Source organism: Crocodylus porosus, unplaced genomic scaffold (genome assembly GCF_001723895.1).
Source record: "Crocodylus porosus isolate Cpor-Errol unplaced genomic scaffold, CroPor_comp1, whole genome shotgun sequence".
Classification (NCBI taxonomy): Eukaryota; Metazoa; Chordata; order Crocodylia; family Crocodylidae; genus Crocodylus; species Crocodylus porosus.
This window is the reverse complement of record NW_017728906.1, coordinates 184169253-184196551: the sequence shown is the minus strand read 5'-3', so window position 1 is coordinate 184196551 and position 27299 is coordinate 184169253. Positions and strand designations below refer to the sequence as shown.

At 43.2% G+C, this 27299-nt stretch overlaps 1 protein-coding gene across 7 annotated transcripts in view; it reads right to left on the bottom strand.

Annotated features, from left to right (window-relative positions):
• The window catches only part of MTMR2 (myotubularin related protein 2), a 63224-nt gene that overhangs the window by 28383 nt on the left and 7542 nt on the right, over positions 1-27299 (bottom strand). For 5 of the 7 annotated variants that reach the window (XM_019530302.1, XM_019530304.1, XM_019530297.1 and 2 more), the window contains exons 2-3: positions 23214-23319; positions 577-652 (exon numbers count right to left, since the gene is read on the bottom strand). In XM_019530302.1, the coding sequence (XP_019385847.1) occupies positions 577-622 (46 nt within the window). In that variant the 5' untranslated portion in view covers positions 623-652; positions 23214-23319. Of the gene's footprint in view, positions 1-576; positions 653-4814; positions 4871-5581; positions 5622-23213; positions 23320-25986; positions 26107-27299 lie in introns of those variants that run through there. The other 2 variants (XM_019530300.1, XM_019530299.1) reach the window with 2 other exon arrangements.

The following is a 27299-nucleotide window of genomic DNA, read 5'->3' as shown; positions in this document are numbered from 1 at the left end:
TGTTTTCCCTAGCGCCCCCTGGCATAACAAGGAATAATGGACACAAGTTATTGGAGAGTAGGTTTAGATTAGACATCCGCAAGAACTACTTCACAGTCAGGGCAGCTAGGAGCTGGAACCAACTTCCAAGGGAAGTGGTGCTGGCTCCTATCCCGGGAGTCTTTAAGAAGAGGCTTGATGCTTACCTGGCTGGACTCAGATGAGTCCAGTTTTTCTCCCACCCAAGCCAGGGGTCGGACCTGAAGATCTACAAGGTCCCTCCGACCCTACTTCTATGATTCTATGATTCACACAGAATTCTTTTCCTTGCAATTCACCACATTAGCAAGCTGGCTTGAAAATATCCAAAAGAAACGAATACCAATGAATGCCACATGCTCGCATACTTTCCTATAGTCTGAGTTAAAGGAATCAGACAAGTCTAGACATCAGTTTGCAAGGCAAATCTGCTCCTTGCCAGTGAGTGACAGCACAGCCATTCTGCTCATGGTAGACATTTTTGGTATTCTAATGGTTTTCTTTGTGGAAGCGGTAGAAGGTGGGAGTGGGGGAACGAACACCATCGTTTTTACATACCCATGTCCTTAATGGTTTCTCCTGGCAGCAAAGGAGGCTCTTCCATTTCAGCCAATTTATTAGTTTCCCTCAAGGCCTAAATAAAAGATATCAAAAAAAGCAAAATTAAGTTATTATAAAATTAAAAGCCTGATGATATATCCTTTTATTTACAGAAAGTGGAATAGTAATATCAACACCATTACACACTCGCACCCACACCTGATTTAGTCTCAAATGTAACCAAGTAATAGTGTTTTTTACTTTATCAATAGCAGACAAGTACACAATTCACTCAGAAGCACAGCACAGTGCCAGTCCCAGTTTGTTTACTGCCTACGTTGTAATAAACTCTGATTTATCTGCATACCTGTGGAATGGATAAATTGCTAAAGTGCATAATAGCCAATGATGCTGCCTATTTTGTACCCAATCATACCCAAAGGCCACAGAAACAGTGATGGGGAAGCAGATGTCAGAGCTGATTTAGAAATCTTGAAAAATAACAGGAGCTATTTAGCTGCTGCATAGGCTTTACAAGGTAAATACAAGACCCAAAGCAACAGGCTGATACAGACAGGCTGATGAAAGAGTACAAAGAAACCATCATGATCAGCAGAGGCTGTTGACTGCTTCTGTCACCATCATGTCCAAGAAGAGTTGGCCAAGTGACATGACCAAGGTTATATACCAAACTGAGGTCAAAGCTTGCAGTTCTCAGCTCTCTGCTCCAAACACTAGCTTGCAAGGACATCAAGACGTAAAGAAGCTGCATTTGTGTGTCCATAGTTATAATGTAACCAATTACTTTGAAGAACTACTTGCCTTCATTCATAATCTATAAATCCAATTTATTGGACAACTAATGTAGTGCCCATGTTAGTTACCTTCCACTAACAGAGTATTTAAGGAGGAAATATCAGAAAACATTTAATGGAGACCATCTGCATATAGTTCTGTCATAACAAATGGAAAACAGACACTTAGATCCTTAGACATTGTACACTAGATCAATCCTCAGGTGAGCTTTTCTCAGTACTACTGGAGTGGGCCAGGAGAAGAAATATGGATGACTTCCTTCCCTGTTCTGACTCCTAATATATTCAGAGGTGCCATGTTATGGGTTCAGGGCTACTGCACTGCAACATATGCAAGCCACTTCTACTCTTGAGACTCTGTTTATGCCAGAGGAGCAGCCAGGAATAGCACAGAACTATCTGTCACTCTCATAGATTCATAAATTGTAAGGCTGGAAGGGACCTCAGAAGATTACTGGGTCCAGCCCCTGCACCAAGCATATGGTGCCATATGCAGATACCCTGTACACAGGGGAACTTACACAAATCCCTACTTCACTGGGAAGGCACAAAGGAAAAAGTGGGAGGGCTGTAGGTCTATCTCTGCTTTCCTTAAAGGCTTTCAGTCAGATGGTGGCATGAGGCTGTATATGCTTACGACAGAAATAAGTTGCTTAACACCTGCAACCTCCAGCCCATTCTGTTTTATACAGGTACTTATCTTGCCCTCTTAACAGTTGCATCTGAGCTACATGACAAGTCTTGTGATCTTATTTTTACTATAATAAGCACTCTTAAGCTCAGGTGTTGCTGAGCTGGGGTGACTGATATTAGGACTATCCAACATTAAATGGATAATGAACTTAACTACAGGTGAGGTCCCTTGGTAGGTAAAGTGATGATATACAATTAACATTACTAAGCAGCCAGACTAAAATGGCACTAGTGAGTGAATGGCAACTGCCTTTCCTTTTTTGGGAAAGAACTGCCTTTCTTGGAAGTGATCAAACAGGAAACAGTACAATATATTAAACAACTTTAAAAGGTTATTGATACGTATTTGCTGACAATAGATACTGTTTTTCCACATTTTGAATATCCTTTTCGGAGGGGAAAAACACAAGAACTTGTTTATCAAGATCACTTGATGGTAAAAAAATTCTTTTTCCTCATTCTAATCAGATTTTTGACAGCATACATCTCTTCATTACTCTTTCCCCAGCTCCTGCTTCATTTTATGTATTCCACTGTAAAATTCCTCTCTAGCTCCTGAGCTGTGCTTTTATATCACTCAACTCAATTTTGAATGCTCTAACGGGGAGATATGAACTAGTACTAGTACCCCAGACTCTGAAATGTTGACACCTAGCACTTCAGCAACCTCAGCCCAGTCCTGCATACCTTGCATGCCAAGCTGGCTCAGTTAGACATGATTTAGGTGATGGTGACTGTGACAGAAAGTATGTATGACCTCTCACTCCCAACACAGTTTCTTGAAGAGAAAAATCGAGGACATAAAGGTGTCCAGTTTTGTATCAACAGAGGACAGAGGACAACTGGATGGTCCTCTATAACGGTCACCCCACCAAATGGACTAGATTCTTTTCTCACATAAAATGATTTCACACCATTGTGATGTTACTGACTTAAATGGAGTCATTTCTAATTTATGCTGAGGTAAGTGAGAACAGCACTGAGCCCACTGTCTTCAAGCAAGAAAATTTAGATATGCAAAAAAAGTGTCATCTGGCTCAGCATGAACACTTACTTATTAAAACCTTGGGCATACTTTTGCTGCTTTGGCTAAACTGTCACTCTTATACTGACAAACCCCCTCTACTAGTGACATATTTGTATCAGTAAAGTTCGCTCTGGTTTAGCTAAACCAAATTAGCTCTACCATTACAAAATACCATATACTGGTAAAACTGCATCTACCCTAGCTTAACTATTCAGGTTAGAAAGCAATCATACACTTAAATGATATGCTGATAAATCTCTGCAACTGTAGGCCAAGTCTCAAAGTACTTAAGAGGGGCAGATGTGAGAGACTGCAACAGGTAAAAAAAGGTAAAATAGGAAATGTCATTTACTGGGTCAGACCACAGAGCCATTCAGCCCAGGACCCTGCCTCATCCTGGTAGATGCTGAGGGGGAAAGTGGACAGAGCATAGCCAGAATTTTCCACCTCTTCAGCTGCAGTTTTCAGCATTCAGAGGTTTAGGATGTTCTGATTCAATACCTGTTCAATATCTACTGCTGGAGCTGTTCCTCCATGAAATTGTCCAATCCCCTTTTAACTGGGTTAAACTATCAGCCTCCACAACAGTTTGTGGCAATGGTTTCCACAAGTTAATTCCTCACCGTGGAAAAAAAAACTTCCTTTTGTTAGTTTTAAACCTATTACCTATTAGTTTCATCATATGTCCCTTACTTCTGGTATGTTGAAAGAGTAAGTAATAAATCTCTATTTATCTTCTCTGCACCATTTAGTAATTTGTAAACGTCTATCACATTTAAAAGCTGAAAAGTCCTAGCCTATTTAATTTCTCCTCATATGGAAGCCCCTGCACACCCTTCTTTTTATATACATTTTGGTATAATGAAGGACCTTCTTTCTGAGCTCAGGACATCCCTGCAAGTGAAATTCAAAGGGCTTGCGTGAAATTATGATCTAGAACTTATCAAGCCTGTGGTCAGCTTTCATGCAGGTCAGCAAATGGCAGTTTCAGGAAAGATAGTTTTACTAAATTCCACAAATACACATCACAGTAAAAGTCCATTCAAAACACATTTATGTACAGATGAAAAGATTAGCACATTCAAACCTTAGGAACAAGATGTACGTTTAAAAATATATTAGAAGGAGCTTATGTAAAAAAAATATGCTTTTGCTAGTATAGGTTATTCCAGCCTTCTCCAGCTGACCAGAATCTGGAACAGACTTCCCAAGGAGGTGGGGCAGTCCCTAGCCTTGGAAGTCTTCAAGAGGAGACTGGACAGACACTTTGCTGGGATCATTTGATTTCAGCAGTATTCCTGCCCAGAGCAGGGGAGTTGGACTTGATGATCTTTCAAGGTCCTTTCCAGCCCTTAATTTCTATGATTCTACATGAAACAAGCCATACCAACAAAAGCAGAGTTTGCCAGGTAACTAGGGCTATACTAGGATTTTGCTGGCACAGGACTAATATTATATGCCCAAACTACTGCTCTGTTCACCTTGAATAGGGATATAGACTTTCCCTTGCTCTGCCCCTGCCTTGTCTATTTAAAGGGTAAGCTCATTGAGGAAAGGCTGTCACTTAAGCTAAAGTTGCACAGTACCTAGCACAATGGAGCCCTGTTTTTGCCTTGCTGCTCGGTGCTACCATATATATTTAGCAGGGTAAATAACTCCTTCTGTATTCCCAATCCATGAACTCCTGGTTTCAAAGAGCTCTTCATCAATTATGTACTCACCAGTAATACTTTACTGACATCTGATAGTGTGAGTGTATGGGTGGGAAGGGAGTGTCCTAAAACAAAATTTAAAAATGGAATTTTTCAGTTAATATATTTGCTAGTAAAACATTCATAGATTCAAACCACACTACCAAGTGGGGAGGTTAAACTTTCCTAAGGAAAACCTTCATCTTAATAACACTTTGAAGTTTTAAAGGGTTGTCCAGAACACATGCATTTCTGACTAACGTATCCAGAACTGTTTACTTCCCCCTCTATATTTGGTTTTCCCAAAGCAAGTATGACAAACCCTTTTAGCAGCTGTGCCACAAGTTAAGCCCCACCATCTCCCCAAGCATTGCTCTGATCCCTCTCCCCACTTTGTGCCCTCATGTGCAGGGCCGAATTAACACTTTAGTGGGTCCTAGACAAACAATTGAGAGAGAGAGAGAGAGAGAGAGAGAGAGTGTGTGTAGCTATATATAGATATCTCTATATAGATCTATCTATAGAAATCCCTCTCTCTCTTGTGTGTGTGTGTGTGTGTGTGAGAGAGAGAGACACACACACACACACGGGGGTTTCATAAAGTCCTTGTGCACTTTTAAACTTTAATAACTTAGGTTGTAGGTATGATAGAAACAATCTGTAAACGGCACTTAAAAGCAAATTTATTGAAGTCTTAGGTCAACTAGAGTACACAGTGCTAGACTTCAACATAACCACCATTTTCTTCTCACAGCTGATATGGACTTCAATTCTGCTAGCCATAGAACACAGTTTACCTTCTCGTCTACAGTAGCCATTTTTCGTTTGTCAAAGGATCTGAAATAAGAATAAATTTATTATTACTTATGAAGTCTAGCATTGTGCACTCTAGTTGTCCTAAAACTTTAATAAATTTTAAGCCATAATGGCAAAAGCATATTATTTTCCACAAGCTCCTTCTAATATATACATGTACTGTTTTTGAACAACTTGGCCCCTTTGAGCTCCTTCTTCACGTAGGGCCCTAGGCACGTGCCTAGTTTGCTTATGTGTTAATCTGACCCTGCTTGTGTGCCAGAATGGAGGCATGGAGGCTTGAGCCTCTGGCAGTGTGGACCCGAACAGGGACAGGAAACTGTCTCAAGAGGACGTGTCATTACCAAAAGCTAAGTTAACCCTTCCCTGATTGCCCCTAACCCCTGCCCCCCAAACACTGCAGTTTTATAAGGCAAAGTGGAGATCCTAAAAATTTGATAAGAAGCCAGGGAGGGGTTAACTTGGCTCTTAGTAGTGACATCTGACCCCAACACCCCTCTCTCCACCCCATTCATGAAGCACTCAGTTCCTCATCTTATTTCAATTCTGGTGCCTCCCTCTCCTGAGTGGCCAGGGCTCATACTACTTGCACCAGGCAAGCCATGGGTTGGTCACCCCTGCTGAGGGTTGGCATATGATTGAATGCTTTTGTTAATAGGGATACTTTCTTGAATCAGAGTGCCATCATGTAAACCCTCAGGGCAGGGTCAGTCTCTTACCTGGCATACGTAGACTGCTTAGAACAACAGGAACTAAATCTTCTGGACACTGCTATATAAATTATATGGGGAGTGGTAGCAGAGGGCTGCTGCTTGCGTAATGACATTCTTTATCTTCCCAATATGTCAAGACAACATACATATACCAAGGTAACCAATGAACTTCTCATGGCCAAATTTAAGGGCTGCTTTTTTCATCAATCTACAGCCTTTGACAAAGCTAATCGGTAGGGGCTAGGCCTGTGTGAACCAGCAAGTATTCAATCTAGATTCGGATTCAGCTAATTCAGAGGGACAGTGATTCGATTCAGTGATTCAAATCACTGTCCTGATTCAATTCGGCTGATTCTGATTCGGAGATTCGGCTGTAGACTATAATGGGGAAATCACTAAAATAACTATAACTTTGTCTTTTTTTTTGCAGATTCGGATGAAAACACAGCAGGGATGGTAGCCCCTTCTGAGGGCATGAAGCCTGCCAAGTTTCAAGGAGACAGGGGTGGGGTTTCTGTGAAAGTGCACCTCAAACTGTCGAAAGCAAAACTCATATCACTTCTGTGTGTTAAGGCAGAGTGGGATGAAAGCAGCAGGGATGGCAGCCCCTTGTGCAGGCATGAGGCCTGCCAGGTTTGAGGCAGGGCGGTGCAGGGGTTTCTGTGAACATACACCTCAAGATTCACAACATCCCCGGCAATGCTGAACACACTCTCGCTTGGAACACTGGTTGGTGGACAGGATAGGTATTCCCGGGGAACTGGGGCCAGATCCTGCCACACCTGGCTGTGGGTTGCCTAATAGGCCAAGGGGTTGCAGTGCAACAGCTCCATGTCCTCGGTGAGGTAGCTACCACAGCCTCCACACTACCTGCCTGATGGTGGGGTCTGGTGCCTCTGGACCCCAACACTGAAACCATGCACTTGGCCTACATTGGCAGCGGCTGTGGTAGAGGAGATTGGCTCATGGTTGGAGTGCTGGGACAGGAAAGTGGATCCCCCTCTTCCACGTCCCCCTGCTTCTGCCCTTCTGCCTCCCTGACTGTTCACTAGCACCTCTGTCCAGTGATCAGGGTTTTGCTGCTGCAGGTGCTCCCTTTCACCCTTGGGTCGCACTTGGGGGTCGGACTAGATGATCTGTCTAGGTCCCTTCCGACTCATTGATTCTATGGCTGTCAGCATGTAGAATGTACTGGACTGCAACAGATCCAGCCATTTTTTGATGCTCTCCTTCAGCTGCTTCACCAGTGCCTGCACCTCTAGTGAAAGTGGCCTGCCCCAGCCAGGAACATCGATCCCCTGGAACTTCTCCAATTCATTCTCAAGCTCCTTCACTAAGGGGATCACCTGGCTAAGGAGGGCATCGCCAGTGCTGAGGCACTCGGTGGCCTCAAGGAACGGCTTGAGGACCACTGAGATCTGGGAGATGGTATCCCACTCCATTTTCTTAGGAAGGCCACTGATCCCAATCTCCCCAACCAAGGCCATCTCATGGATGGCCTTCTGTTGTTAAACCAGCCTTTCCATTCAGGTATGTGTGGAGTTCCACCGAGTCTCCACACTCAGCATGATTTTGTGCTGCGGGATGCTCACCTCTGCCTGTTTCTCCCACAGCATCTTGCCCGCCTTGATGCTCCAGTGGAAGTAGCCCACCACTTTCCTGCATTCTGAGATGAGCTGGCTGGTAGTAACGACGCTGTCACTGGGAGTCCTGTCCCTCCTCTGAGGTGCCCCTGACTACAAGGTTGAACTTGTGTGCCACACAGCAGATGTCAACAAAGTTGGCAACACGCACAGCCTTGACCATACTGGCCCTGTTGTCAGTGACCATGAACCCACAGGTGAGCTCACCCAGCCCAACAAGCCACCCCTGCACCATGCAGTTCATGGCCACCATGATTTCCCTTGCTGTGTGGGACCCACCCATCACCTCTGCTTGAAGGAGAGCCCACCAACGCCCTGACTGATTGCACCAGTGCCCTGTGAGGGAGAGGTAGGCATGATCTCCACCCCCGCTGCTCCAGATGCCTAAGGTAAAGTGCAAGGCTACCTGTGGATTTGCCTTCTGCAATTCCTCTCTCAAGTACTCCCTGCATGCCTGATACAGGGAGGGCACTACCGTCCTGCTAAAGGTGGTGCAAGCCGGCACTTAGTACAATGGGGCCACAAGCACCATGAGCTGCCTGGATGCTCAACAAAGGAGAAGGGCTGGCCATCCAGAGCAAGCATCTCCCCAGTGCTCTGGGTGATTTCACTTGCCTTCAGGTGACCCCCTTTGTCTCCACCTTTCCCCCACTGGTCCTGCCTCTGCTTCTTGGGGACAGGGGCTTTGGAGCAAGAGGGAGACTTCTTTTTGGGTACGCTCCCACTGGTGCCAGGCTGAGGAGGAACAAGGGCAAGGGAGTGCTGCCTCCTGAGATGCAGCAGCATTGCTGTGGTGATGAAGAGTTTCACGTCCTTGCCCCAGCTGATCTGCCTTCAGCAACCCTGGCAGGTAGCATACCTGGGATCATCTGCCACCTCAAAATGATCCCACACTACACTACACACCCCTTTCTCAGTTGAGGGTGGGGATCCTGCCTTATCCCCCTCCTCACCAGGCAGAGGCACAACAGGAGGAGCTGAGCCACCTACCCGCACAACCTCCTCCGAAGTGCCTTCCAGAAAAGGAGACCTGCCTGTAGGGGAACTTTGAGAAGTGTGGAGCACAAACTCAGATTCCCCCTCCTTCCCCAGAATTTTCTTTGCTATGGCACTCAGGTCCCCTGCTTCCAGATCCCACTCCTCCTCTGGCACTGGAAGGCTCATGCTGGAAACTGAAACTGGGGTGGACAATGTTATGCTGCTGCTGGTTAGTGGTGTTAGCGGTGGTGATGCAGGGGCAGGCACTGCTATCACTTCCTTGTTCCCACTAGCAGCGGAAGACTCATCGCTGCCAGGAAAAAGGGTGCGTCTATGTTTGGGGCAGGGGGAACTTGCAGCTCTTCCTCTGCCCATCTCCCTCCCCTGCCTTTCCAATGCACTTCAGTGTGTGAGTGTGAGTGCGTGTATGTAATATATATTGTACTTTCCTGCACAGTGATGACACACTGTCAGGGAAAACACGGACTTCTTTTTTTTTTTTTTTTTGGGGGGGGGGGGGTTGGAATCAAGACAGACTAACAAGAACAAATAAGAGGATGTTGGGGGAAGAATAAGTTGTAAGGAATGGATAGGGATAACAATAGGGATTATAGGCAAGGGTAAGTAGGAAAGGATTGGGTACAACTTACAAGAAAAGAGAGCAAGAGACTAGATAGTAAGCCAGAGCCTTTCAGACACTGCTTCTCCAAGAGAGACAGCTCACAAAAGGCACAGATCGCCTCAGACAGCTTTATATGTTGTTTCTACATCCCTGTCCCCCATCCGCTGAGCACTATGATTGGAAAGGAACTCAAGAGAAAAATCAGTCACTGGCCAGCTACAGGTGTCAATATCAGAGCAGTCTTTCCCCCACCCTCAGCCTTTTCCAATATGGAAGATCACCCCATCCCCCTCCTTCTCAGTTTGTTTGCTACAAGCTTTCCAAATCCCCAAATCTCTCTGAATCAATTTGGAGGCTTCCGATTTGATTCAGACCTTTTAATGGATCTTCCGATTCGATTTGGACTCAGAGATTTGGCCATTGAATCGGGCCAAATTTCCTCTGAATTAAATCAGAGGAACTGAAATTCTGCACAGGCCTAGTAGGGACCTGCCTAAATCACAGAGACACAAAGGGATTTTTGTGGGCTGCTCGCAGCATGTAGAGCCCATTTCATAGTCTTTTCACGGCAAGCCCTTCCTCACCACTGATTGGCCAAATAGCCCCAGCAGCCCTTCCACTCACCACTAATTGGCCAAGAAGCCAATCACTGAAATTCAGATTGCAGCACTGCCGCAGCATTGCATCTGGCTTCTTAAAAGATGGCGCTGAAACCCTTTTGCTTTCCTGACTAGTGCCTTTGCCGAGTCTACATCACTAGCTCAGCCTCTCAGTAGCTCTCTCTCAAACCATGTGCTCTATGGCTGCAGGGATTGCCACGCTTTCTTTGTATTTCCATAAGCTTTTTTTCCCCCCACCCAGACAATTCTGTGCAAAAATCATGGGAAACACCATTTTTTGCAGTGATCACAGAAACCGACGTTTTTCTCAGTTTCCACAAAAATCATGAAAACTCAATTCAAGTAGGTCCCTGCTAATAGCTCTCCCTTGTGTGGAAGCTCAAAGCATTTTGTCTTTGGAGTAACGCTCTGGAAAACAGCATTACTATGATGCATACGTCAAAATCTATTATTGCTCTCATGGGTTTGTAAAATGGACATGAAAGCAGCTCAGACCAAATGGAAATAAGAGTCTCTTCACATTCACTATGATAAAACACTCGGAGCCTAATTCTACACCACTGAAATCAATAGCAACTTCACACTGACTCGAGTAGATGCAGAATCAAGTCTTTATTTAAGAAGTAAATAATTGCTCATTGGTACATCTATTTGTCTGCTAAGTGAAACACTGCCCACAGCAAGAGCCTAGGCTTTTTGAGAGCAGTGTTTTTCTGAAATGTTGCTGGTGAGATGCTTCTCTCTTCTTAATAGTCAACTGGAACAACTATAAAACAGTATACATGCTTACTTGACAAATCCCATTATACTTTGCAAACTACTTCAGAGAGATTTTCTGCTGTCATTTTAGGACTATTTAAAGTGCACACTGGAAGGATTTATGTACCATATTGCTTGGTGAAAACATAATAAACCATAAACTAAGCAAGTATACGGGCTTTTGTGGATTATTTTAGAAAACACTGGAAATTCCATGACAGAATATCTATGAAGCAAAATGGCAATACAACTACATGATTTAGCTATATGGTCTTTTTAGAGGATTACTGACCAGATGGGTTGAATAACATATATTAGACCTATTCAGTCCAGCACGTCATTAATTCTGCTGAAATGCCTCATATCTTAATCTTTTGGCTATTATAAACTGAAAATAGGAACAAGACAAAAAAACACCACCAGCATATGGATAATTTCAGAACAGCACATACTGGGGATCTGATATTCTGTCCCCTGACCAATCAGACCATATGAATCATCTCAGCCTTCCATTTTCCTTAAAATGGTACCCAGAGCTGAAGAATGAGACTCATGAATTGCTTTGAACCAACACTATTTACTGAAATGATAGATTATTCCCCCCTGGAGGACTGTAATCCCCTAAAATGTAAAATGCAATCACCTTATAATGAGAGCTCTCTTAGCTTTAAATATATGTTTACAAAAACAAACAAAAAAGCAAAATAAAATTCAGCATGGGCAATATCAAAATACATTATATTATGCACATGTAACAAACTATGAAAAGTCCACTTCCTTATTTGTCTCCGGCTTTGAGTGGTTTGAAATAAATTTTTAAAAAAGTAATTTTGACCTGAAAGTTAGATCCTTCTAAATAAACAAGAGGCCAAAGGAAATTAAGATGACTGCTGGATGAAGAAGTGGGTACACAGTGTTTTACTGGTTTCTGCTTGTTTTGTTTTTCATGATGAATTTCCCCTTGGAGTCCTACATTTTCAGCTTCATACAACTTTTCAGTGACTTCCTGGCCTCAAGACGCTTCTGGACCCTTCAAACTGATGGTGTGAGCTTGAGCTAAAGCTCAGAAGCTCCAAAGAATTTACTGTCAAGGATACTAAACAGTAGGGCTGTGCAAAGCCTTGGCTGGTGATTTGATTCGGCAGAGATTTGGCCACCAAATTGGGCTGATTTGGTGGCCAAATCTCTGAATTGAATCAGGAGACCCTTTAATTTCTCCAAATCAAATCAGAGCCCTCCAAATCAATTCGGCAAGATTCAGAGATATTTGACAATACGGACACAGACACAGCTTTAAATGTTTTTTCTACGTACCTCAAGGTACCCAGTGGCTCACGAATGCTGCGATGCTGTGGTGGATGAAGCGTCCCACGGGAGCACAGGGGCTTCCCAGCATGCTCAGCAGCAGACCTGGAAGTGGACCAGAAGCACTTCCAGTCCACTTCCGGGTACACGAGGGAGCACACTGGGACCCTGCTCCCACCCCCAGCTCAGCAACTGGTGCCCCCTGGATCCGGGGGGGCATCCTGGGTCCCCCTGCGGCCGATTGCTGAGCTAGGGGAGGGGGGCCAGGGCAGTGCCCCTGAGCGCTCCCCAGAGGACCTGGAAGTAGACCGGAGGTACTTCTGGCGTGGCTGGAGTTGTACATTGCCAGGCAGCAGTGCCTGCATAGGCCATGAACACCCTGAGCGCCTGCTGCTGCCATCAGCGGCAGGGGCTGTGCGCCATGGTGGGTGGGGGGGGGGCAGAGGAAGGCAGTGTGTGGGGGGACTGGCCACGAACATCCACACCCTGCCCACCTGAGTTTCTCTCTCCTGCTGCCACCCTGGGCTTGGGCTCCAGGCTCTTGCCCAGCTGCAGCTTCCCCTCTCCCCGACCCCGCCACTTCCTTACCTGCTGCTCAGAGCAAGCACTGCAGCAGGGACACGAGGAGGAGCTGCTGGATGCCAGGGTAGCCAAGCAGGTCCCCTGGCGGCTGCAGCAGTGGAAGCAGTGGCCCCACCTGGAAGCCATGCATGTTGGCTAAGCTAGGTCTTTCAGCACACAAGGGTGGGAGTGAGGTGCGTGGACTGGGTGGGGTACAATTAGTTGGTGAGCGTCCGTGGGCAAGATGAAATTGCCTGGCAGACCAGATCTGGCCCATAGGCTGTATTTTGCCCACCCCGGTCTATGTCTTTATAGAGCAAACAGTAGATAATCACATAAATAGTGACTTTACTGTTATTGCTGTATATACAAAAGTGCTGAATTAAGATTGTAAGTCCTTGCTTTTGCACTCAACTTGTAAATTATTCTTTTATTAATTTAGGGTTTTGTGTAAGTTCATATGAAGAACACAATGGATACTTAAACACAGAACACAATTAGCAATAGGAGGCAGTTGTCTTCTACACACAACAACCAGTAGAAGGGCACAGAATACACATTTGCCAAAGCCCTACAGAATTATTTGCTAGACATGCGTAAAAGTGTCCAGCAGAGGAAAGTTATGAGTCAGGAATCTTGGATTTTATTCCCACCTCCAGAAAGGAGTTTGGTCTAATGCTTACAGACACACAGCCAAAAACATAGATTTGACACATTCCTTTTAAAAACCAGTACTAAGTAGATGACATCGGAGCTGCCATATTGGAAACTGCTGTCAGATTCTAGCCCTTGAAAATGTACTCACTTGTGCCAGAGGCCACAGCCTACAAGTAGGGAGTTGAAGAGAGAAATCCATTTTACCTCAGGCTCTAGGTTTTACCTGAGTTTCATGCACTCTGTAAAGGAACATGTTGGCTGTAGCAAAACTTATTAGTCCTAAGATAACTGGCAGCAAGCCCCTTCCCACCAAATCTACAACTTAGAAACCTCAGGAGTGTAACCAATTTCCTTTTTACAAGAACCATGCCACAGTTTGAATCTAGTAAACTTGAGACATTATCCTACAAGAAGCTTAAGTGAAGGATGAAATTCCTAAGGTTAAATCTCATGAAGTGAGAAAACAACAAAGCCAGTGAAGAGGCGCAATAAATTACATAGACATACAGAACTGCAAATATCTAGGGTGGTGTTTTCCAAAACACCTTTGTGGCTCAGGAACATGACTCCCATTGGTTTGTAAGTCACTTAGGGCCTAGATCTTCAAAGGTGTTTAGGTATTCATTTTGTCCTCACCTGGTAGCAAGTCTATAGCTTATGTTAATGCACACAGCTGGCAGAGAAATGAATTCCCTAAATCAAATTCTAAACAGCTTTGAACATAAAGTCAGGAGAAAATCCAACAATTCTTGCAGCATAATCCAAATGACTGAAACCTCTAAATGTTATTTAGTGTTGGATTTATGAAGTGCAATTTTAAGTAAATTGTACAGAAGAAAGGATTTAGTTTTACATCCAGGTATCAAAGTGTTTTATATAAAAACTTTCATGGAAGCTATTATGAAATTCTTCAGAGAAAAACAAGGAAAAATACTGTATAAACATATAGTAGGAATTACCATCTCCTCTTACCCAATACAATGTCAAATTGTTGTTCGGAAGACATCTGCAGTTATAGACATCAAATAAGATTTGGATAGCTCCAAATCCCTGGACTCCTACACTTCTTCTAAAAATGCCACATAGAAAATGCTAAGGCAAACTGTAACTATAACAGAGAGTTCTGTCATGTTTATAGAAATGTAACTTCTAAAATTAAGCTGATACCTAGGCAGAACAAATGAGATCAACTAGAGGAAGGAGCAAGAGATCACGTATGTAGGGCTTATATGCACACTTAAAGCATATCTCAAGAATGGCAGAGCCAATTCAGGACATTAGGGGTATTTTTTATAAGGAAGCTACAATGTCCCCTTCTTTATAAGGCTATCCAGAAATTCTGGACATACTGTCTCCCTTTTCCACATGGGACAAAGATCCAACTCAGTTTTCTATAACTTTCTCCTGCCCTCAGCTTCCTAAATCAGATGCTACACAAGCTCAGCTCAGATCTCAAACCACATATATGGTAGCCTGCTGCATCAGATGTTGACTTACTCCAGTCATTGTCTGCTGTTTTGACAAAGATGCAAAGGGAACAGTGAAAAGCAGAAACTATTTTAGTGCTTTTTATGTATAACTGCATGGAATATGGTGAGGCTGTAACAAGGAGCATCCATTTCAAAAAGGATATTGCTGAAGTAAAGGAAGTTCAAAGTCAGTAACAAAAGTGATCAGTGTAGTGATCACCAGGTTCATTAACAGAGGCATGAACAAAGATAATTAAGCAATGACTAACTGTGGAGCAGTAGGCAACCTCTGCAGACCCTTTGTCTTTCTGTAACTCACAAACAGGGACTATGGAGGGACCATTTCCCAACTTCTATGTCTTCTAAGTAAGGGAGTGCTTCTAAATTAGAACTTCTATCACTATAATCAGCATCCTAAAAAACCCCTCAAATTGAAGAGATGGAGATTGTTACATTAGAGAGGAGATGGATAACTGGGAATATGATAAAGCAATGAAAAGCCTAGAGATGATATACTGGGAACATCAACTGTATTTACCTGAATCAAGATGACAGAATTTAAGGCAACTAACCAATAATTAGATTTCATACATAGACAATGTATACATTTGTTATAGTTTTCTGCATATTGGATCTAATTATTGGAGGGTTGTCTTATGTTCACCCCTCCCCCAACACTGCAGTGGAAAAAGCAATAATGACAAGGAGATGGGCAGTGATGGAGGAGGCAGTAGAGGGAGAAAGCAGGAGGCAGGTGGTAGGGGGAGGCAGTGGGGGAAGCAAGTGACCCTTGCCAGCTCTGCTGCCTGCCCTGCTGACACTTGCCCACATGCCACTTATTCCCCCCCATGCCTGGCCTTGCCCTCTCTGACACTTACCCTCTGGCTCTAGTATTTCTCTAAACTGGGGCATCCAGCACGTGGGTGCTCCAGCCCCAACTCAGCCATGCCATACAGCAGTTGCTGTGGTAGCAGCAGCCACAGCCCAGCCCTGGAGCCAGAGCCCAGGATGAAGCTGCTGCCACTGGACCAGGCTGGAACAACCACATGCTCCATGCCCCTGGCTCAAGCAGAGCTCCAGGAGTGGAGGAGTGGAGCCAAAGCGAGAGCTGGTTAGTAAGTGGTGGCAGTCAAGGGAAGGCGGCAGGGCAGAGACAGTGGTGGGGGTGGAGGGTGGGCAGGGGAGGGGTAGTAGAGGAGGGGCAAGGCAAGCAGAGGCAGCAGCAGGCAGGAAGGGGAGATGGCAGTCTGTGGCTACAGCTGCAACTCTGACCCTGGGTCATAACCAGAAGCAGAGCTACAGAAGCCACTTGTGCCCTCACCACCTTGTGCTCAAATCCACAAGGGGCTTTTCCTCCCTCCATTTTAAATAGGGGAAAAACAGATCTCAAATAAATACAGTATTCTTCCTGTTTCATCATACAAAAAGAGAGAGACAACATGAAGTTATTCAATTAAATTAAAAGGTGAGAATTTTGAAGCCAGTAAATGGAAAATATTTTCCATGCAATTTAGGATAAACTTCACAGATGCGGAATTTACTGAAATCAAGAACAAACAATGAGAGATATGGATAACAAGAGTGAAAAAGGGTCTCAGATTTGAGTTAAGCCTGGAAAAAACTTTGTTCATGTGTAGAATTTATTATAATGAGCTGCAAAAACAGCTTGTGTTTGGGAGGTCAAAAGCCATTCAGGTGACAAGTTATCAATTCATTAGGTTCCCCAATTATTTGTCTGTTACAAGTCCAGAAATTTTAAGAAACATGAGGAACATGAAGCAACTGCCATGAAGAGAATGTCAAACATGTCATTAGCTATTTTCACAAAAGATTAGTTTTCAGACTCTACGTTCAAGTTTATTATCTCAGCCATAAATTTAACCTCATGAGTTTTTGTCAGAATCCACAGCTAACCTGCCTTTTGTAATTCTGGAAGATTAGATGATCTGCAGTTGACCAAGATGAATTAATAAATGCAAGAGTCATTTCAAGGGAAGTCAGTCCCAAGGCTGCTGTGACTGTTGGGACACATTAGAAGCTATGCATCAGTGCTGATTCTTCGGGCAAAGTGAACTGGTGGCATCCATGTCCTCTCCAGATATGGATGCCATTGGCTCACACGAAGCGCATCAGCCCTTTGACAGGTCTTGTTTTTAGTCCTACTAGTTGCCCACCACACACCCTCCTCACCCAGGCTAGCCCAGGTAGGAGCGCCACTTTAGTCACTGACAATCCAACCATGGAACAGGATGTACTAGTTTACATTGTACCAGATACCAGATCAAGACAGGTCTGGTCTGGCATGGAAGAGTCATTTGGTGATAAAATTTTCTGCCATGGCAAAAGGGCACGACTGCCATCTGTGAGAAAATTAGATGGCACTGACTCTACAAAGCACTTGGATGTCTCAAGTTAGACTTGCAGCCTCAAAGGTGGTTCTTGACGTAGAGCAAGTAGGAATCACTATAAAAACACAGACCACGCATACAAAATGTAGTTCTCTCATCCATGAGCTTCCATTGCTCTCAGGAAAATCCAAACCTATGTGCCCCTCCCTTTCTTAGGCAGACCATCCAGGGGAATAAAAGGACTTTGAAATAAAACACATCCAAGAGTTTTAGTTCAAAGTGTCTGCCACCATTTTTTCAGTGCAGGGACATGTGGTGATGCAGATACACATGACACACTGGGGCTTTTAATTAGCATGGCTCACTAACTAAAAGCACCCAGCGCCACATTCTGATACGTATATAAATGCCTTGTGTTAAGTCTTCCCTTATAGGCCAGGGACAGAAGTTACACATAAAGTGGTTTAAGTGATCAGAAACTGGTTTAACTGTAACACAACAGTTCAGTGTACATAAACCAGTTTCAAAATGGCTAAAACTGGCTTAAGATAAATCTGATTGAACGTAGTATTAGACTTAACTGATTTGAGCCAGTTTATGAAACTTCTGTCCCAGACCCCCTCCTGGTTCATGTTAAATCACAGCCCCCCCAGAATCCCAGCATGCTTTACAGCCCTGGGCTAGGTTGTGCTATCTGCTCCAGCAGAGAAGGGTTGGGAGTAGAGACAGAAGAGAGGCAGGAACTGCCCTCCCCCCAGGCAAACCCTGGCTGGGGGCTGGGGCCAGGGAGTGGGGTTAAACTTCCCTTTCCCCAAGTACGGAGCTGCGCTGCCTTGCTAAAACTTACTAGTGACTGCAACTGTGGACTACAAATCCGACAAGCACCTGAAAGCAGGAAGAGGAAGTGATGAGCAACCCTGCAGAGTCCTGCTGCTGTAATTCTGGACTGCAAATCATAGAGACCTCAGGGGCAGCAGGAAGAGGAAATGAACACAGAGTCCATGCTGGCTACGTGCCAGAGAGCTGTGCTCTAGTGTCCCCTGGCTTCTTGCCTGAGCAACTGCAGGTATGTGGCTGCATTTCCTGCATCAAAAGCAAATGTCTGTCTAACTGCTTCTCAACTTAGACTAAGCTGCAAAGACTAAATCGATTCAGCCTCGGGCATTTTGACTGTCTGTAATTAGCCCTAGTGTCAACTTCATAACTTGTTTTGATTTCCTACTGCATTTATTTGGTGATTGAATAATTTAACCTTAGGGATTTAATTTTAATTATGGCCTCAGTTTGATCAGTGTATCATTCCATCCTTAATTAGCTTCATGAAATTGTAGAAAATTAGTTTAGTGCTATGTTTGCTTAATCCTCTTAATAAAAACCTGTGAAAAAGTACAGAACACTGTTTTATCAAATTACAACATAGGTCACAAACTATGGGAGCTCTGATAATATAAACAAACCAGTGTTCTGTACTTTTTGGTAAGGAATTTGCAAGCCCCTGACTCAGCTTCTAAAATAATTCAAAAGTGACTCTCACAAGAACATACAGAGCTCACTCACGCTGATGATAACTTTTGTTGTGAGGGGAAGTAGACCTCCTGTTTCAGGTGTTAAACCATCTCTAACCACTGGCAATCAGGATGCCACCTTCATAGCAACAGAACACTCCCTTCTAGATAATAGACAAAGAAAACAAACAAGTCAAGTCTCCATCTGTTCTTGTTGGTGGGACTAGAGAAGGACAACAAGAAGCAGCTGACCCCACTGCTCTTTTGCATTCCTAAACTTTTAATATTTCCTACTTAGACATAAAGCTCTATTTCCATGGAGTCATCCACTCCACCATCTCAGCATTCACAAGCCACACCTGGTACCTCAAGGTATGTAGGAAAAAAACAAACATATAAAGCTGTGTCTATGGCCAAATGGTCAAATCTCTCCAAATCAATTTGGAGGCTTCTGATTCAGTTTGGATAGATTAATGGGTCTCCTGATTTGATTTGGAAATTTGGCCGCCGAATTGGGCTGAATCTCTTCCAAACTGAATCAGCAACCATTTCATTTGGACCATTTTTCCTTCCCTTATTTATGAAAATGTCATTTGAGATCGTGTCAGAAGCCTTACTAAGGTCAGGTACATAAAATGTACTCTTCCTCCCCTATCCACAATAGCATTACCCCATCAGAAAAGGAAATGGACATAGTTTGTTGTAGACAAATCCATGTTGGTGGTTATTTATCACCTTCACCGAATCATAGAAGATGACCTTGTTGTCATCTAAGTGCTCATAAATAGATTCTGGGACAAATAATCAAATTTTTATGGAAGCTGAAGCTAGGGAGACAGCTCTAATTCCCTAGATGCTCTTTCCCACCCTTTTTCTCTATAGAGGGGCATATGCTTACATTTTCCCAGTCTTCTGGAACCTTACCAGTCTTCCAAGAGTTCTAAAAGGCCATGTCTACACGGGAAGGTTATCAACCGTCTGTAATGGCATCCTCATGCACACTGTGCCACAAGGGGGTGGGGGAGGAAGGGGGGCTGCTATCTGAATCAGAAACAGTGCAGGCATGTCTGTGAGACATTCTGGGTGAGCTAAATGACTAGACTAATTAGTCTGCTGCACAGATATAGCTATTAATTCTAACCAGAGCAATGCAGCATGCTTTATGATACCCCCATAGAGCATGGTAAGTTGACCATGGATATATGGTCCAAAGCATTCTCAGAGATAAGCAGAAAAAACAGTCATCTGCAGGGACAGGGATAGAAAAAAGCATGATGGCAAAACCTGCTTGTTAGTTCCATGATTATCTGGAGGAATTGGGATTATTTAGAAGAAAATGAACCAAACGGAAGTATAGCTGAACAAGTGTAAAGTAGTAAGGCACAGAAGTTACCTTTAAAATCTACTTTTTGAAGAGCCAAAAAGTGTATATAATTCTAGCCATTGTAGAAGGTGCTAATTTACACAAAACAAAAACAAAAAATAAAATTGAGAATGAAGCTGAGTTCTTTTAAAGTATGCTCAGGCTTATTGGTTCCAAACCTATTCAGAAAGCAAATTTAACCCCTTTGCCATACTGCACTTTTTTAATGGACTGAGCCAGGAGGAAGCTCTATTTTCTTTTAGTGGTAAAAGACTAAGAACCAAACAAGTAGTGATTTATGAATCTTGTGAGGAAATACATGCCAGCACAGCTGTTGAGGGTACTGACATACGATGAAACCACACCAGTTCTGGTAAGTATTTCTAAGAAGAACAGCTAGAAAACAAAAGGTCAGTTAGCAAGATCCAGGAGATGAAAAGATACCAACACATAAATAAAATTTTACATTCTAAGACTTAGATACAGATGCAGAATTCCTTTCATAAGAATAGATGTTTTGACAAGGAAATATTAGGAAAATGTGCTCTCTAGGGCCATCCCAACATAGTGAACTGAATGTGGTATTAATTGAAACAAAACTGGCTGTTTTGATGATTACTGATCATTTCCTCGTTTTATGATGCCGACTTCATTACAGCCATACCACTAGGAACCCTGATCTTACAAGGCACAGCTCACCTTCAGCATTCAATTCTATTAATGGGTAATGAAGACAGTGGACACTCTAGAGGGACTGAATCAGAGAATTGCACCATTTTACTAATTTACTGCTTGATCTTCAAATGCTAGAAGATATTCTCCAAGGTATCAAGAGGTTTTTACTACATCTTTAGGTGGGGGGGGGAGGGGAAGAGGGAGTGTGGAGGAAATCAATTGATCAAAAGGATTCTTTCAATTGAAGAAAAACTGTCCAGATTCTTTTTCCCCATCACTCCTTCTGTCATTCTTCTTTCTTTCTACAAATATCGCCATGCTCTTAGCCTAGGAACAAATGCATCCACCATTCAATTTAAATGGGAACTGAATGCTCTCAATTCAAAGAAAGACCTAATGCTAATAAATAAAGTTTATATTTACATCATTCAGCATTTACAATTAGGTAAGGTTTAAGTTAGTGGGGTCTCACCCTTTTTAGATTCAGGACACCCCTCAGAAAATACCAGCGCTTAGTTTTCGGTCTTTTTTGACTACAGAAATAATATTAAAGCAATTCTTCTGTTGCAAAAAGCTCAGAAAGACCACAACAGGACAACATTCTTGTAATGCTATGGAATGCTACTTGGAAGCTTTAGGTTTGTACTGTAAATCATGTTTTCACATCTAATAGTGCTAGCACCCCAGGGCACCCTTAAAAGGATCTTGCAACACCTTGGTTGAGAATCACTGGTCTATGCCATGAAACCAGGAATCAGGACATCCGAAAATTATTTCCCCTGTACTTTTGAGTAAATCATTCAACATCCCTATTTTAGAAGGAAGTTGTATACTTGTTCACACAAGCATATTATGATGATTAATTCATTATGAAGGTACTTAAGAGGTACAAATTATTCAGTTAAACATATATTTATGTTTAACTTTCAAACTGGAGTCTAATGTTAGACTACAAGGCGCTATGAATATTCACTGTAAAATACCTTCAAATGGAAACTTTCTTAGAACACCAGAGTTAGACTTTCTGTAAACTATAAACTAAAAAAGATACCAGTCCTTAGGAAAAAAAAGTTACACTTGCCAAATAGAAAATTAAAGCAATCCACAGCATAAATTAGAAAAAGGATTTATAAATGTCTGTGTTGCAGACTTTTGCTATTTTATGGTGAGTATGTGATATTTATTTTGGTATTTCTGGAGTTCTTTGATCATGTGAGAATATCAGCTTCCATTAAAAAAAGGTGTCTTAGAATTCATGATTTCAGAAACCTTGAAACAGGACCCTAAAGACAGAAAAGCTAATAAAATGAAAATGGCTTAAAAATAATATATATATAAAAAAAAATCACTTTATTTGGGGGTTGACTCATGGGGTTTTGTTTAATGTTTTGGCTTAGCTCTTCTCACTACAACTTAATATAGGTTCACAGAGTACCTAGTACAATAGACCCTAATCCCAATTTGAGGCCCTAGGAACTATTGTCATAAAGTGTAAATTTTAGCGCTAAAACAGTGAAAGCATATGTGCTCACGCTATGAAAGCCTTTCCAGGCTCTTCCATGCCCCACCCCCCTGGTTTAAACAAAAGTGTAACCATTTGAAAGAAATGCTGAAAAGGTGTTGTTAGAACATACCACAGCCAACATTTTTAAAACACTAGCACCTGAATTTTAAGCACCTAATTAAATGGTGCGATTTTCAAAAAATGCTGAGCACCTGCATATCGCATTTACAGTAATAAGAGCAGCCTGTAGGTGACTTTCAGCATTGCAGAACTGCGTAATGAGATTTCTAATTATGGATTTACCTGTTTGATTTTAGGCCTTCCACACTAACATTTTTTATTTAAGCATTATTTATGGCAAGGGCATAAGCAAAGTGTAAGCTAGTATTTTTAGGAAACACTGAAATGTAATCTTTTTTTAAGAAAGACAAAACAATCAGATTTTTCAAGAGTTCAGGCCTCATGGTTAGGACTAGGTTTCCAAGAGAGATCAGCTCCCATTTTGGCACCAAAATAAAGGGCGATGTGTATAAGCGGGAACTGCTGGTTGCTAAGTCTTCTCTTATTTAGGCACCTAAAGAGAAGTCACAGTATTTTGAAAAATCTGCCACAATCCCTGAGGGGTAGCCTGTCTTTGAAAACCTAGTCCTACATTATCAATATCAAATCACTCAGATCATTTATGGCACTTCAGGTCAAAATCAGCACCTTGAATTACACTTGGAAAATTACTGAAAGCCAGCGTAGACTCTGGAGTACTGGAGTAATGGATTCCTGGCAAACCAACCCTGCTAGAAGACAGGCTGCTGCATTTTGCACTAGCTATAGCTTCTGGAAAATCATCTTTCCCCCTCTTTTCAGTCATAATTGAAAAACAAGAGACATACATACCTTGAGATCTGGAGAAAAGTTGTCTGTGGAGGTGGAGACTGAATCAGATGATATGACAGAAGCAGATTTTGTGTGTACTGACTGGTCCGAATGGGAGGTGGAAGCGCTGCAGAGACAAACATATACATCCAGCATGTGAGAAATGCACTATTCACACTCACAAGAAGTTCAAGTCAGAAAATGAAAAACTTCCATTGCAAATCTTCCTATGGCAGATATAGGTGTGTATTATGAATATTTAAAACCCAAACATTATCATAAATGCAAAACCACTCCAAGTCCAATGACAAGTTTACTCGAAAAGAGGAAGAGGGATACAAATAATGCAGAACAAAGGATCTTCCATCAAGCATAACACTTCCCCTTTGGGGGTCAGTATAACATTCACGAGGATTAAACATGCATTACAATAAGCTACTCCATTACATCATTATACATCTGTACTGACATATAGTGCTATTTGATGAATTGTAATGAAGTGGAATGATCCTGTTTTTCCAAACATGGGCCACACTCAAGTCCAGAGTGGGGTTCCATATGCCAAGAGCCCGCATGGATCAGCTTCCAGGGCCAGGGAACAAAGTCCAGCATGGGTTTCATTACCAACAGTGACAACATGACATGCTAGAAAAGTTTAAATCAAGTTTTTTCAAAATGCCTGTAGACTCATTAGTCATCTCAAAATGTTCTTGCTATCTGACTGCTAGAGGTACACCGATAGAGATTTTTGGGACTCTACCAATAGCTATACCAATAGCTGATATTTAAGAAGGCATATTGGCCGATACTGATACAGCTGCCTCCAGCTGGTAAGTCCAGTGCAGTGGAAGGGGAGCGAGGAGGGAAGGGGCCTTGGGGGGTACAAATCAATGCCCCCCACAGTGACGAAGGGGGCAGGGGCAGGCACTGCCCGTTGGGGCAGGGAGTGACTCCTGCCACTGAGCACACCCTGGGAGAGCGGGGGACCTGTGCAGTGGAGCCAGGGCTCTTCTTGGCAGGGGTGAGCTTGAAGCGGGTGTCGGCGGCTCCAGGAAGATGCTATATGCACCCTAAATTTCACCGCCACTCCATTCCCAACACCACTGCCAGTCGCCTGACACAGCCTCAGCTCTTCCTAGTGCATGGGTGGAGGCAGGGCATTGAGTCAAGGCTGCACCGAGTGGCTGGCAGCAGCTGCAAAATTTGGGGTGGATGCAGTATCTTCCCAGCACCTGCTCTGAGCCCAGCCCCTGCTGAGAAAAGCCCCAATGCAGCCCTGACTGCAGCCTTTCTTGTCCCATCCCACACAGATCTGCCTCCCCCTGCCCTCCTGGGGTCCAAGCAGCAGCAGGAGCCACACCACAAACAAGCCACAGGTCTGTCCTGTGCCCTGTCCCACCCCAGCTGGGCAGCACCTGCCCCTGCCCCCTCCTTCACCACAAGAGGCGCTGATCTTCCCCCCACCCCATGCCCCTAACCTCCCGTCTTCCCCTTCTACCATGCCAGACTTATCAGATGGAGGCAGTTTTCCATGGTGCTAGCTGTGCGCCTTGCTGCCTGAATACTGCACTGTGGCTGCACGCAGCATGGGCATTTATCAGCCAAATTATCGGCCCCATTGGGCTGATATCCAACACAGCCAGTTTTTTCTATATCAATACCGATCCAATGCTTTTACTACAAAACTAAAAGTGCAATGTCAACCATTTAATCCTATGGATAGAATAATTAGTTCCATCCAAAGTTTTGGAGAGAGACCCAGTAATAAAATTATCTAAGACAATAAGTTAGAATACTAACATGCTAACTTAATCAATAAACAATTCAATTTAATAAATGTGCTGTACCCAGTTTAATTGCCACCCACTTTAGTTTCAAAATAACTTAGTTCTGGGAATTAATATACACTGAGGTAATGTCCTATTTAAGATATTAGCATAGTGCCATTTGTTCACATAATGCTTTGCAAATAATAAGCAGAGTCTCTGTCCCAGAAATAAAATAATCTAACGACCAAACCTGAAAAAAATCCCTCACTTAGGTCCAGTTTTCCTCCTCTGAACGCCTTTTCTACACACAAACTCGCACTAATTTAGTTACAACAGTGCACCCTATGTGGCCACACTTATACCAATTTAGACATGGTTTATATCATATTTAATTCAGTGCAACTGTGTTTGTAGACATGACTGTAATAAGGCTTCACAGGATCATACTTTTAGTTATACATTAGTTCACTGGCACTGTAAAAGCCTTTGGCACTTAATACCACCTTTTCTAACCAGTCTGTCTTCTGTACAGACTCTCCTCATCATCGGTGTCAGCCTCCTGGTTAGGGCGATCAGTTACGTATGGAACAGTCATTATCAATAACACCAGTAGAGCTCTTACATTTGGCTTCTTGCACGGGAGTAGAGGAAGCCTAGATTTTCCAATGCTCTGTATCTTACATACACCAATATAATACATATGTTAAAAAAAGTTACCAAATTTCCCCAGTAGAATTTAATACTCCTTTTGCACATGTAAATGACCACCCAAGGGACATGAGAGTAGAGAATCAAGCCTCGAAGCTTGCCCTTTCTGCATAAAGTCAACAAGAGATAATTTACAATGTCACCACTCTGAATGATGAAGTTGCTAAGCACCAGATTTGAGCAATACTTGAATATGGCTACAAAAATCATATTGTAATATTTTAACTTCAAGAATAATATTAAAAAAAATTAACAACCTTTTCAGTAGAAAGGATTTCACTCTTCATTCTTCTTACAAAACTATTCTGCCTTCTTACATTGTTTCCCCAGGGAATGCTTGCTTTGGGTCTGTCTTAGTATATATCTTTAATGACTTGAAGGACAGAATTGAGCACTTGCTTTAATAAATCTGTGGATGACGAGCTGGCAGGAATAGCAGACATTTTGGAAGACAGGATCGGGATTCAAAATGACCTTGACAAACTGGAAAAAAATGGTCTGAAATTGATACCTATATGTAAAGCACTGCTTCATTTTAATCATGGATTTTGGATGTTTTATCAGAAAAATTGCAATTTTTTATGAGAGAAAACCAGGATCCCTGGATATCAGGAAGAACTTTCTATGATGGTGGTTAAGGACTGAAACAGACTACAATTTAAGATGGAGAATCTCTGTCCTTGTTTAATCAGCCCCTGGCACAGATCTTTAAAAACTCCTGGCGTTCTGGTGTAGTGCCCGAAGACTGGAAGAAGGCCAAAGTGGTGCCTATCTTCAAGAAAGGGACGAAAGTGGATCTGGCTAAATATAGGCCCATTAGCCTGACTTCTATCCTGGGGAAGATCTTAAAAAAGTTTATTAACGAGGCCATCTTTAATGGACTGACTGACGCCAACATCCTGAGGGATAGCCAGCACGGGTTTGTTGCGGGTAGGTCTTGTTTGACCAATCTCATTTCCTTCTACGACCAAGTGACATATCACCTGGACAAAGGAGATGAGATTGATGTCATATATCTTGATTTCAAAAAAGCCTTCGATCTGGTATCCCATGATCACCTCTTGGCGAAACTAGCCAACTGTGGCCTTGGGTCCACCACGATCCGCTGGCTGGGAGACTGGCTCCGTGGTCGGACCCAGAGGGTTGTAATTGATGGCAGTCACTCATTATGGTGTCCTGTGACCAGTGGGGTCCCTCAAGGCTCTGACCCTGGACCCATATTGTTCAACATCTTCATTAATGATGTGGACATTGGAGTCAGGAGTGGACTGGCCAAGTTCGCTGATGACACCAAACCTGGCAAAGCATCCACGCCAGGTGAAAGAAAGGTGATCCAGGGTGACCTGGACAGGCTCAGCAAATGGGCGGACGAGAACCTGATGGTGTTTAACACCGAGAAATGCAAGGTTCTCCATCTTGGGAAGAAAAACCTGCAGCATCCTTATAGGCTCAGCAGTGCTATGCTGGCTAGCACTACAGAAGAAAGAGACTTGGGGGTCATCACTGACCACAAGATGAACGTGAGCCTGCAATGCGATGCTGCGGCTAGTAAAGCGACCAAAAGGCTGGCTTGCATCCATAGATGCTTCTCAATCAAATCCCGGGACGTCATTCTCCCCTTGTACTCGGC